The following is a 13,798-nucleotide window of genomic DNA, read 5'->3' on the forward strand; positions in this document are numbered from 1 at the left end:
CCCAGCCCAGCGATCGGCCACAGTGCCCACATCGCTCACCGCTGCTGCCAGATAAGCAGGGTCTCCCCGGAGTGCCCACTGTTCAGACAGACAGGACAGCCACCTCAAGGGACTACAGCCTCTGTGTGTGTGTGTGTGTGTGTGTGTGTGTGTGTGTGTGTGTAGATTGCGTCTTTTTTACCTTTGCCATTACACTAAAATGATTTTGTGATCATTTTTTTCGTTAACCATAAGACAGGTAATGCACATTCTTAAACTTGAAATGATTATGCCAGGGGTTACAGTTCACTGTGTGTGTGTGTGTGCATGTCTGGTGACCCTTGGCCAGAGACCCTCGAGTCCCCTCCTCCCACAGACTTCCCTTATCACGCGTGTACGCCAAGCATTCTGACTGTGTTGGTCCCCAGTTCCCTTCCCCCAGCCTGGCTTAACCCCTAGTCTTTTGGTTAAACTCCTTTGTTGAGTTTACCCTGGGGAGTTTCATACCTGCACATACTGTACTTTTTCCCACTTGCTCACATACACATGCATAGGTCTGTGTGTGTGTGTGTGTGTGTGTGTGTGTGTGTGTGTGTGTGTGTGTGTGTATGTGATTATATGGAAAGTTGTATTTTGCATCTAAGATCCACATGTGAGAGAAAATGCGCCATTTGTCCTTCTGGGCCTGCCTTCTCTCCGTTTGGTATTTTCCTCACCCACCATTTCCCTGCAAATGGCACAATTTCATTCTTTCTGATGGCTGCATAAAATGCAATTCTATGTATGTGCATGCACACACGTGTATATTACATGTTTTTACCTATTTGTGCATTGTAGGGCATCTGGGTTATCTCCATAACCTGGCCATTGTGAACTGTGCAGCAGTGAACACAGGTGTGCAGGTGCCTTTGTTGTACCCTGCCTTGCAGACTTTCCAATGAAGACCCAGGAGTGGTGCCACTAGGTCATAGGGTAGTTCTATGTTTGTTTTTTTTTGTTGGTTTTGTCCAAGACGGGGACTCGAACTCACTCTCTGGCAGTTGCTTTCACATATGGGCTGGTGCTCTACCACCTGGGCCAACCCCAGGTTCTTTTTGAGGAATCTCCATACTGACTTCCGTGGTGGCTGCAGTTGTTCACATTCCCACCAGCGGGGTGTGAGGGCCCCTCCCGCCCTGCACCCCCTCCCCCCCCCCCCCGCCCCAGCCTTTGTTGGTTGTGGTCTTGGCGATGACCAATCTAGTGGGATAATGTGAAACCTCAGTGTCACTTTGATTTCCATTTCTTTTATGGCCAGAGATGTTAAGCATTTCCTCATGTATTTATTGGTCATGGGTACTTTAGAGGAATGTTTAGCTCCTTTGCCCACTTATTAGTTGAGTTCTTGGGGATTTTTGGGGGGGGATAGGTTTTTGAGTTTCTTATATGTTCTGGTTATTGAACCCTTGTCAGACATATAGCTGTAAAAGACCTTCTCCCAGGGCTGGGAATGTGGCTCAGTGGTAGAGTGCTTGCCTTGCATGGATGAGGCCCTGGGTTTGATTGCTTAACACCTCAGAAGCAGAAAAATCCAGAAGTGGCGCGTGGCTCAAGTGGTAGAGTGCTTGCCTTGAGCTGAAGAGCTGAGGGGCAGCGTCCAGGCCCAGAGTTCAAGCCCCATCACCATCAACAAAAAAAAAAAGACCTTCGCCCATTCTTAGGTGTCTTTTTACCTTAGACACTATATCCAACTCTATATTAGTGTTGTTTGCAGATGCAGTGCCATTTGTTAATTCTCCCTATTTACCAAGCCCCTGGAATTCTGCTCAGGAAGTTCCTTGCTTCTAGGAATGAGTTCTAATGTTTCCCCTACTCCTATTGCGGAAGTTTCAAGGTTTCAGGTCTAATTTGTTGAGGTCTTGGATCTCCTCGGAAATGACATACATAAGCAGTAAGAGACCAGGATCAGGTTTCAGTCTGCTGCATACGGATGTTCAGTTTGTCCACCACCATATATTGAAGAGGCTTTTATCAAACATATACTTTTGGCTGTTTAGTCAAACATCAGATGGCTGGGGGTGTGGGTTCTGGTTCTTCTAGACTGTTCCATTGGTTTGGGGGCCTGTTTCTGTGCCAGTACAAGCTGTTTACATTAGTGTGACTCTGTGGTAAAGTTTGAATTCTGGAATTGTGATCACTGCAGGATTGCTTATCTTGTTTGCTGGAGGCTGGTGTGGCTCCTTGGGGCCTTGTGTGGTTCTGTATGAATTTTTGCATTGTTTGCTCATCTCTATGAAAAATGACACTGGGATTACAACGGGCATTGCACTGGATTTGTGACTGCCTTGGATCTGTGATTGCCGTTGGCAGTATGGCCATTTTCACAGTATTCAGGAATTCTGCTTTTCCATAAATATGGGAGGTCTTTTCACCTCCTAGTGTCTTCTTCTATTTCTTTCTTCAGAGTTTTATAGTTTTCATTGTAGAAGTCCCTCATGTCCTTAATTAGGTTTATTTCTAGATTTTTTTCTTTTTTAGGTGATCATGAATGGAATTGTTCTCCTAATTCCCTTCTCCATCTGCTCATTGTGGGTATACAGGAAAATGCTGATTTGTGTGTGTGTGTGTGTGTGTGTGTGTGTGTGTTGGTTGTGGGACTTGAACTCTGGGCTTGGGCACTGTCTATCAGCTCTTCAGCTCAAGGCGAGCACTCTACCACTTGAGCCACAGTGCCACTTCCAGTTTTCTAGTGGTTTATTGTAGATCAAAGTCTCACGGACTTTCCTGCCTGGGCTGGCTTTGAACCACGATCTTCAGATCTCAGCCTCCTGAGTAGCTAGGATTACAGGCATGAGCCACGGACACTGGCTTGTGTGTTAATTTTATATCCGGTTACATTGCCAAACATATTTGTTAGCTGTAGGAGTTGGGGGTGGGGCCCTTGGAGTCCTGTATGTATAGGATCATATAATCTGCAAATAAGGATAGGTTAACTTTTTCCTTTCCTATGGAGGTTCCTTTTATGTCTTTCTCTTGCCTTGTTGCTCAGGCTAAGAATTCCAGTACTATAGTGAATAGAAGGGAGAGAACAGGCATCCTTGTCTTACTCCTGATTTTCTTGTTGTTGTTGTTGGTCATGGGGCTTGAACTCAGGGCCTGGGTGCTGTCCCTGACCTTTTTGCTCAAGACTAGCACTCTTCTACTTTAAGCCACAGTGCCACTTCCAGTTTTCTGGTGGTTAATTAGACAAAGGAGTCCGGCCCGGGCTGGCTTTGAATGATGATCCTCAGATCTCAGCCTCCTGAGTAGTTAGGATGACAGGTGTGAGCCACCTGCCGCCTGGCCTTTATTCTTGATTTTAAAAGAAATGCTTTCAGTTTTTTTTTTTGTTTTTTTTTTTTTTACCATTTAAAATGTTATTGACTGTAGGTTTGCCACGAATAAACCATTATGCTGAGGTATGTTGCTTCTGTTCCTAGCTTCTCTAGAGCTTTATTATAAGCAAGGCTGCTGGATTGGGTCAAAGGCTTTCTTTCTCTGCATCTATGGAGATGATTATGTGACTTATCCTTGATTCTGTTTAAGTGCCACTATTACACTTATTGAGTTGGCATATATGAAGTTCTGCGTTAAAGCTATTGGTCTATAGTTCCCATTTGTTGTTGTTGTTGTGTTTCTGTCTAGTTTGGGAATGAATCTAAAGATGGCTCCATACAGGGAATTTGGTGGTGATTCTTCCTTCCTATTTCCTGGGGCAGTTCAAGGATTGTTGGTGTTTGGTCTTCTTTAAAGGTCTTTGTTGAATTTTTCTGGCAATCAAGTGGGTCATATAGAAATAAGTCTGTATCTACTGGTTTGTTTGCATAAAGGTTTTCAGTGTTCCTTTATAATGCTCAGGACCTTGTGTGTATTTGTTATCATATCTCCCTTTTCAGCCCTGATTTTGTTTATCTGGTTAATTCATCTTCTCCTTTTGGTCAGATCAGCTAAGGGTTTATCAATTGTGTTTATCATCTTGAAGAACCAACAATTTGGTTTTGTTTCATCAGTCTGTAATTCACTGATTTCATTGTGTTTTCTTATGATACCAGAGCTTTGTAAATAGCAAACATGCTCTCTGCCAGAGATATATCCCCAGTCACACATGCGCGCACACTTACAAGTCGCTAGGTGGGAGCTTCAGGCAGGGCTGGATCCAGAAGTCTGAATGATGTCATAGGGTATCCCTGATCCCCACTCCTTACCCTTCCTTCCTACCCCCGCCTTCTCTCTACACCACCCCAGTTGATGGCATGAGACTTTTCTCCTCTCTCTTCATCCCCTGCCCCTCAGCTTCACACTAGCTTCGTTGAGGGAAGAGGGGCTGGTGCGTCCAGGGTGGCAGCAGGAAAGTCCCCGGTTGTTCCAGGCTTAGGGCACCCCCAGAGCTACCAATTCAGAGAGAGCACACAGGCCCCACTGCCCAGAAGCCTACTGGGCTCTGTTAGGGTCTGCAGCCGGGCGGAGCCCTGGCTCTACGGCTGGCCACGGAGGAGAGGTGGGAGGCGCTTCCTGTGGCAGGAAGGGGGCTGCATGTAGACCGGAAGCAGCCACGGCCCGGACCTCCCCAGGGTGGTGAGCAGCTGGATCGAGAGACGCAAGGTGCAGTCTGAGAAGGCCAACCTGACCATCCTGTTCGACAAGTACCTGCCCACGTGCCTGGACAAGCTGCGGTTTGGCTTCAAGCGGATCACGCCCATCCCCGAGATCACCATCACGCAGATGATCCTGTACCTGCTGGAGTGCCTCCTCACCGAGAAGATCGCCCCGCCCGACTCGCCCAAGGAGTTGTATGAGCTCTACTTCGTGTTTGCCTGCTTCTGGTCCTTTGGGGGCGCCATGTTCCAGGACCAGGTGAAGCCCGGTGGGGATCCCGCCCCCCCCACCCCGTACCCCCAAAGCCAGGGACCTCGGCGGCGGCCCACTCAGCTAGCTGGTCCCTTTGTGTGTCTGATTTTGAACAGCTTATAGATTATCGGGTGGAGTTCAGCAGATGGTGGATCAATGAGTTCAAAACCATCAAGTTCCCTTCCCAAGGAACCATCTTTGACTACTACATTGACCCTGAGACAAAGAAATTCATGCCGTGGACAGACAAGGTGCCGGCCTTTGAGCTGGACCCTGACATCCCGCTGCAGGTAACGCCCCGCGGGCAGTGGCCCGGGGAGCAGGGTGTGTCCCCTCCCCCCACCCACGCCCGCAACGTCCATGGCCAGGACTTGAGCAGGTCTCCCACCAATGCCCAGCATGGAGCAGGCTTTTGAGTGCACACAGGTGAGGGGGGCGGAAGCCGACCTGTGCCCTCTCCTCCCGCCCGCCCCCCCCCCCAGGCCTCCCTGGTCCACACCACAGAAACGATCCGCATCCGCTACTTCATGGACCTGCTCATGGCCAAGTCGTGGCCCGTGATGCTGGTGGGGAACGCCGGCACCGGCAAGTCGGTGCTGATGGGGGACAAGCTGGAGAGCCTGGGCACGGACGACTACCTGGTGCAGGCGGTGCCCTTCAACTTCTACACCACCTCCGCCATGCTGCAGGGTGAGCCCCACCTGCGCGCAGCACGCCCGGTCCGCACGGCCGCCCCCCACCTGCCTGCGTCTCTGTCAGCCCCACCTCGGGCCTGAGGACGTGGGGCCCCCACGCCCCTGCTGGGAAGGGCCCGGGCAGTGAGGGCTGGCTGAGGTGCCAGGCCTGCCGGGAGAGCCCACACCCACCCCCGCCGGCCCCAGGGCTGACCCGGTGCCGTCCCCCGCACCCCGGCCTCCCAGCCTGTGCTCTGCTCCAGCAGCCAACCAGAGTGGCCGCTGCCTAGCACGGAGCCCTGCTCCTCAAAGGGAGCCCTGCCCCACTGGGTGGGCACGCTCCTGAGCCCGCCTGCTGGCCGCCCCAGACTCGGGTGGCGGTGGCTCCTTGACCCTTTCCCTCTGCCCCCAGGGGTGCTGGAGAAGCCTCTGGAGAAAAAATCTGGAAGGAACTACGGGCCGCCAGGCACCAAGAAGCTGATCTACTTCATCGACGACATGAATATGCCAGAGGTAGACAAGTACGGCACAGTAGCCCCGCACACGCTCATTCGGCAGCACATGGACCATGGGCACTGGTGAGGAGGGCTAGAGGCGGAGCCACAGCTCGGTGGGGTGTGGCCAGTGGGTGGGTGGGGCCATAGCTCTGTGGGGGTGTGGCCAAGGGTAGGTGGGGCCATAGCTCTGTGGGGGTGTGGCCAGTGGGTAGGTGGGGCCATAGCTCGGTGGGGGGTGTGGCCAGTGGGTAGGTGGGGCCATAGCTCTGTGGGGGTGTGGCCAGTGGGTAGGTGGGGCCATAGCTCGGTGGGGGTGTGGCCAGTGGGTAGGCAGGGACTCAGCTCTGTGGGGAGTGGCCAGTGAGTAGGCAGGGACTCAACTCTGTGGGGTGTGGCCAGTGGGTAGGCAGGGACTCAGCTTGGTGGGGTGTGACCAGTGAGTAGGCAGGGACTCAGCTCTGTGGGCAGTGGCCACTGGGTAGGCAGGGACTCAGCTTGATGGGGTGTGACCAGTGAGTAGGCAGGGACTCAGCTTGGTGGGGGAGCGGCCAGTGGGTAGGCAGGGACTCAGCTCTGTGGGGAGTGGCCAGTGAGTAGGCAGGGACTCAACTCTGTGGGGTGTGGCCAGTGAGTAGGCAGGGACTCAGCTCTGTGGGGAGTGGCCAGTGGGTAGGCAGGGACTCAGCTCTGTGGGGAGTGGCCACTGGGTAGGCAGGGTCATTGCTCTGTGGGGGAGTGGCCAGTGGGTCAGCAGGGTCATTGCTCTGTGGGGGTGTGGCCAGTGGGTAGGCAGGGTCTCAGCTCTGTCGGGGTGTGGCCAGTGGGTCAGCAGGGTCATTGCTCTGTGGGGGTGTGGCCAGTGGGTAGGCAGGGATGCAGCTCTGTGGGGTGTGGCCAGTGGGTAGGTGGGGCCACTGCTCTGTGGGGTGTGGCCATGAGTGGGTGAGTGGGGAGGGACTCAGGTATGTGATTGGGTCAGAGTGGAGCCCCATGAATAGGGCAGGCTTGGGGCCTAGCCCATGATCCATAGGCTGTGAGCTTTGACATGGGGACAGGGTGGGGGTGGCAGCTAAGCCGAAGGCCTGTGCTCAGGGACCCTTTGCCTTTGGCTTCGGCTCAGAAGTTCCCCTCAGAGCATGAAGTAACACCAGTTGTGCAGATGTGATGGCTGTATATGGAGGCAGGGGCAGGGCAAGGATGACGCCTCCAGCCAGTCAGTGTTCACGCTGCCCTCCCTCCAGCCAGTCAATGTCCACGCTGCCCTCCCTCCATCCAGTCAGTGTCCACGCTGCCCTCCCTCCATCCAGTCAGTGTCCACGCTGCCCTCCCTCCAGCCAGTCAGTGTCCACGCTGCCCTCCCTCCAGCCAGTCAGTGTTCACGCTGCCCTCCCTCCAGCCAGTCAATGTCCACGCTGCCCTCCCTCCAGCCAGTCAGTGTTCACGCTGCCCTCCCTCCAGCCAGTAAGTGTCCACGCTGTCCTCCCTCCAGCCAGTAAGTGTTCACGCTGCCCTCCCTCCAGCCAGTCAGTGTCCACGCTGCCCTCCCTCCAGCCAGTCAGTGTCCACGCTGCCCTCCCTCCAGCCACTCAGTGTTCACGCTGTCCTCCCTCCAGCCTCTCAGTGTTCACACTGCCCTCCCTCCAGCCAGTCAGTGTCCACGCTGCCCTCCCTCCAGCCAGTCAGTGTCCACGCTGCCCTCCCTCCAGCCACTCAGTGTTCACGCTGTCCTCCCTCCAGCCTCTCAGTGTTCACGCTGCCCTCCCTCCAGCCAGTCAGTGTTCACACTGCCCTCCCTCCAGCCAGTCAGTGTCCACGCTGCCCTCCCTCCAGCCAGTCAGTGTCCACGCTGCCCTCCCTCCAGCCAGTCAGTGTCCACGCTGCCCTCCCTCCAGCCAGTCAGTGTTCACGCTGCCCTCCCTCCAGCCAGTCAGTGTTCACGCTGCCCTCCCTCCAGCCACTCAGTGTTCACGCTGCCCTCCCTCCAGCCAGTCAGTGTTCACGCTGTCCTCCCTCCAGCCACTCAGTGTTCACACTGCCCTCCCTCCAGCCAGTAAGTGTTCACACTGCCCTCCCTCCAGCCAGTCAGTGTTCACACTGCCCTCCCTCCAGCCAGTAAGTGTACACACTGCCCTCCCTCCAGCCAGCCAGTGTTCACACTGCCCTCCCTCCAGCCAGTAAGTGTACACAATGCCCTCCCTCCAGCCAGTCAGTGTCCACACTGCCCTCCCTCCAGCCAGCCAGTCAGTGCTCATGCTGCCCTCCCTCCAGCCAGTCAGTGTTCACGCTGCCCTCCCTCCAGCCCCGTCAGCCATTGTTCACACTGTCCTCCCTCTAGCCCAGTGTCCCCCCATGCCACCTGCAGGTATGACAGGCAGAAGTTGACGCTGAAGGACGTCCATAACTGTCAGTACGTGGCTTGCATGAATCCCACTGCAGGGTCCTTCACCATCGACCCCCGACTGCAGGTGAGCGCGGGTCGCACCACAGTCAGCCACAGGCGAGCACAGTCACACCACAGTCAGCCACAGGCAAGCACAGTCACACTACAGTCACAGGCGAGCACGGTCACACCACAGTCACAGGTGAGCACAGTCACACCACAGTCAGACACAGGTGAGCACAGTCACACCACAGTCACACCACAGTCACAGGTGAGCACAGTCACACCATAGTCAGACACAGGCGAGCACAGTCACACCACAGTCACAGGCGAGCACAGTCACACTACAGCCACATGCGAGCACAGTCACACCACAGTCACAGGTGAGCACAGTCACACCACAGTCACAGGCGAGCACAGTCACACCACAGTCACAGGCGAGCACAGTCACACCACAGTCACAGGCGAGCACGGTCACACCACAGTCAGACACAGGCGAGCACGGTCACACCACAGTCAGCCACAGGCGAGCACAGTCACACCACAGTCACAGGTGAGCATAGTCACACCACAGTCACAGGCGAGCACAGTCACACCACAGTCAGACACACGTGAGCACGGTCACACCACAGTCAGCCACAGGCGAGCACAGTCACACCACAGTCACAGGTGAGCATAGTCACACCACAGTCACAGGCGAGCACAGTCACACTACAGTCACAGGTGAGCACAGTCACACCACAGTCAGACACAGGCGAGCACAGTCACACCACAGTCAGACACAGGCAAGCACAGTCACACCACAGTCAGACACAGGCGAGCACAGTCACACCACAGTCACAGGCGAGCACAGTCACACCACAGTCACAGGCGAGCACAGTCACACCACAGTCACAGGTGAGCACGGTCACACCACAGTCACAGGCGAGCACAGTCACACCACAGTCAGACACAGGCGAGCACAGTCACACCACAGTCAGACACAGGCGAGCACAGTCACACCACAGTCACAGGCGAGCACAGTCACACCACAGTCACAGGTGAGCATGGTCACACCACAGTCACAGGCGAGCACAGTCACACCACAGTCACAGGTGAGCACAGTCACACCACAGTCAGACACAGGCAAGCACGGTCACACCACAGACACAGGCGAGCACGGTCACACCACAGTCACAGGTGAGCATAGTCATACCACAGTCAGCCACAGGCGAGCACAGTCACACCACAGCCACAGGTGAGCACAGTCACACCACAGTCAGACACAGGCGAGCACAGTCACACCACAGTCACAGGCGAGCACAGTCACACCAGTCACAGGTGAGCATGGTCACACCACAGTCAGACACAGGTGAGCACAGTCACACTACAGTCACAGGTGAGCACAGTCACACCACAGTCACAGGTGAGCATGGTCACACCACAGTCACAGGCGAGCACAGTCACACCACAGTCAGACACAGGCGAGCATGGTCACACTACAGTCACAGGTGAGCACAGTCACACCATAGTCAGACACAGGTGAGCACAGTCACACCACAGTCACAGGTGAGCACAGTCACACCACAGTCAGACACAGGCGAGCACGGTCACACCACAGTCAGACACAGGCGAGCATGGTCACACTACAGTCACAGGTGAGCATGGTCACACCACAGTCAGACACAGGCGAGCACGGTCACACCACAGTCAGACACAGGCGAGCATGGTCACACTACAGTCACAGGTGAGCATGGTCACACTACAGTCACAGGTGAGCACGGTCACACCACAGTCATAGGTGAGCACGGTCACACCACAGTCACACCATAGTCACAGGCGCGCACAGTCACACCACAGTCACAGGCGAGCACAGTCACACCATAGTCAGACACAGGTGAGCACAGTCACACCACAGTCACAGGCGAGCACGGTCACACCACAGTCACAGGCGAGCACAGTCACACTACAGCCACACGCGAGCACAGTCACACCACAGTCACAGGCGAGCACAGTCACACCACAGTCACAGGCGAGCACGGTCACACCACAGTCAGCCACAGGCGAGCACGGTCACACCACAGTCAGACACAGGCGAGCACAGTCACACCACAGTCACAGGCAAGCACAGTCACACCACAGTCACAGGCGAGCATGGTCACACCACAGTCAGACACAGGTGAGCACGGTCACACCACAGTCAGCCACAGGCAAGCACAGTCACACCACAGTCACAGGTGAGCACAGTCACAGGCGAGCACAGTCACACCACAGTCAGCCACAGGTGAGCACAGTCACACCACAGTCACAGGCGAGCATGGTCACACCATAGCCACAGGCGAGCACAGTCACACTACAGTCACAGGCGAGCACAGTCACACCACAGTCAGACACAGGCGAGCACAGTCATACCACAGTCAGACACAGGCGAGCACGGTCACACCACAGTCACAGGCGAGCACAGTCACACCACAGTCACAGGCGAGCACAGTCACACCACAGTCACAGGCGAGCACAGTCACACCACAGTCACAGGCGAGCACAGTCACACCACAGTCACAGGCGAGCACAGTCACACCACAGTCACAGGCGAGCACAGTCACACCACAGTCACAGGTGAGCACAGTCACACCACAGTCACAGGTGAGCACGGGTCACACCACAGTCAGACACAGGCAAGCACAGTCACACCACCTCTCAGCCTGCCACGGGATGTGAGAGCTTCAGGCAGGAATTTTCTAGAAACAGCCTTTCCTAGAGTCAGGAAACTAGGAGGGGAGGGCAGAGGACAGGAAGGACAAGGGGCTGACCAGGCCTCCTGTGCCCCCAGAGAGCTGCCACATTTCACAGACGACAATACAGAGGGAAATGTGACTTGCAGACACGTCACACACACTTTCTCGGTGTAGTGCGTCCCATGCAGTATTTGGTGCGTCCACTGAACACTGTAGTGCACTGCACCTGAGGAGTGATGCCCGCCCTTGCGGCCCTTCCCTCCAAGCCCAGAGCCTGTGGAGGCCTGGGACTAAAGCCAGACCAGTACACTCCTCCACGGGAGATTGGAGGGCCCGGCCGCTCGCCTAGGGCTGAGGCTGGAACTTTCGATTCCTCAAAGTGATCTTGTTGTTGTTGTTTTGTTTTGTTTTGTGCTGGTCCTGAAATTTAAATCAGCATCTGAGTGCAGCCCTTAGCTTTATTTGCTCAAGGCTAGTGTTCTACCACCAGAGCCATCGCTTTTTTTTAAAAAGTAGTTTACTGGAGATAAGAGCCTCGACTTGGCTGCCTGGGCCGGCTGCCAAACGCAATCCTCAGATCTCAGCCTCCTGAGTACTTAGGATTACAGGCGAGAGCCCCCCGGCACCCGGTGTCAAATGGTTGTCTTAACAGCACCACATCAGCTGGAGTGCTTTACATCTAATCAGTATTTGATGCAATTTTCTAGCCAGGGACAGAGAGGGGAAAGTGCCCATCCCGCCGGGGCCCCGGGGACATTGGGCAACGGACACAGGGATGGGGGGGGTCCCCGCTCTCTGAGAAGCTGGCCCTGGCCAGAGCCGCCGGCCGAGGGCTGCTGACAGAGGGGCTGCCTTGGCAGCGTCACTTCTGCGTGTTTGCGGTGAGCTTCCCGGGCCAGGAGGCCCTCAGCACCATCTACAGCACCATCCTGTCGCAGCACCTGTCCTACCGCTCGGCCACCCTGGTCGTCCAGAGGATGAGCAGCCAGCTGGTGGCCTCGGCCCTAGGTAAGATGGCCGGCCTCCGCTGCGGGTAACACCTGCCCCTTGGGTGCTGCTTCGCACGTTTCCCCTGGTAAATATTTTATTTATCCTTTGGAAGCCATACATTTTCTTTAAACGATGGCTGTGTGGAGTACGGTCGCTTGGGCGGGGGGAGCAGAGGACAGGAGCTGTGGAGCGCAGGGGTGATACGGGCTGCCCTGCCCCCCTCCTAGAGGCGCTGCTGATTGCATCCTCAAGCTGGCACCATTTCCTAGGCCTCGGCTGTAGGAACTTTGGGCCTGCGCTCCCTGAGCCCATCAGGAGTGCGTGCGAATCCATGAGCCTTCCTTTCTTTCCCTGTAACAAACAGCCTTGCATCAGAAGGTGGCCACCACATTCCTCCCCACGGCCATCAAGTTTCATTACATCTTCAACCTCAGGGACCTGTCCAACATTTTCCAGGTACCCCACCCCGTGGCCGAGTCCCTGCCCCTCAGCGCTCCCCTCCCCTGCAGCTCCAAGGAGAGAGCAGAGGGGGCAGATCGAGGGAGGTGGTGAGGCTGGTGGTGGTTTTGGTAGAGATGGTGGTGATGATGGTGATGATGATGGTGATGATGGTGATGATTTGTGGTGAGGGTGGTGGTAACAGCGGTGATGGTGAGGATGCTTTGGTGGTGGTGGTGGTGGTTGAGAGGGTGACAGTTGTGATGATAATGAGCCGTGTTTGCTCGTGGACTGTCTATTCTGAGTTAGGCATTAGGTCTGGCGCGTAGCCTCCCACTCCGCGGGTGGGAGGTGTCCGCCAGGCGCCCGGCCCTCACAGAGCCCCTCAGCATCCCGCGTGCTCACACCCCGCTCCGTCATTCGGAGTGCACGGCGCGTGCACATGTCCTGTCCCCAGCGCTTTCTGTTCCTGGAGTACACACTCCACAAAGTGGGCTGCAGGCCCCCCCCCCGCCCCTCCGCCCCTTTGCCCCTCTGCACCCCCCACCCGGCTGAGCCAGGCCCACACCCGCCCCTCCGCACCCCCCCCCCACTAAGCCAGGCCCACACCCGCCCCTCCGCCCCTCCACACCCCCCACCCCCCCAACCCCCCACCCCCGCTAAGCCAGGCCCACACCCGCCCCTCCACCCCTCCTCCGCCCCTCCGCACCCCCCCCCCAAGCCAGGCCCACACCCGCCCCTCCACCCCTCTGCACCCCCCCAAGCCAGGCCCACACCCGCCCCTCAGCCCCTCCGCAACCCCCCCCCACTGAGCCAGGCCCACACCCGCCCCTCCGCACCCCCCCCTGCCAGGCCCATACCCGCCCCTCCGCCCCTCCCCTCCGTACCCCCCCCCAGCCAGGCCCACACCCGCCCCTCCACGCCTCCACGCCTCCACACATACACACACACACACCCCAATGAGCCAGGCCCACACCCGCCCCTCCACCCCTCCACACACATACACACACACACACACACACACACACACACACACTGCTGAGCCAGGCCCACACCCGCCCCTCCACCCCTCTGGCCCACCCAGGCCCACACCCACCCCTCCACCCCTCTGGCCCACCCGGCTGAGCCAGGTCTCAACCCCAGAGCATGGGCGCCGGAGCCTGTGGGCGCCGCTCTCTGCCCTGTGCTTAGCCTCCCTGCTCCTCCACACTGTGCTCCCCACAGGAGGATAGAGCATGGAGACCGTAGCCCTGTCCTGTG

General features: G+C 56.4%; 1 protein-coding gene across 3 annotated transcripts in view; it reads left to right on the plus strand.

Annotated features, from left to right (window-relative positions):
* Positions 1-13,798, plus strand: part of Dnah17 (dynein axonemal heavy chain 17) — a 96,668-nt gene that overhangs the window by 48,752 nt on the left and 34,118 nt on the right. For all 3 annotated transcript variants that reach the window (XM_069992869.1, XM_069992872.1, XM_069992871.1), the window contains exons 45-51: positions 4,569-4,851; positions 4,962-5,135; positions 5,328-5,535; positions 5,932-6,097; positions 8,379-8,481; positions 11,971-12,118; positions 12,465-12,556. In XM_069992869.1, coding sequence (XP_069848970.1) covers positions 4,569-4,851; positions 4,962-5,135; positions 5,328-5,535; positions 5,932-6,097; positions 8,379-8,481; positions 11,971-12,118; positions 12,465-12,556 — 1,174 coding nt within the window. The remainder of the gene's footprint in view (positions 1-4,568; positions 4,852-4,961; positions 5,136-5,327; positions 5,536-5,931; positions 6,098-8,378; positions 8,482-11,970; positions 12,119-12,464; positions 12,557-13,798) is intronic.

The sequence above is a fragment of the Dipodomys merriami genome, unplaced genomic scaffold, assembly GCF_024711535.1.
Source record: "Dipodomys merriami isolate MVZ:Mamm:240054 unplaced genomic scaffold, mDipMer1.0.p SCAF_42, whole genome shotgun sequence".
Lineage (NCBI taxonomy): Eukaryota > Metazoa > Chordata > Mammalia > Rodentia > Heteromyidae > Dipodomys > Dipodomys merriami.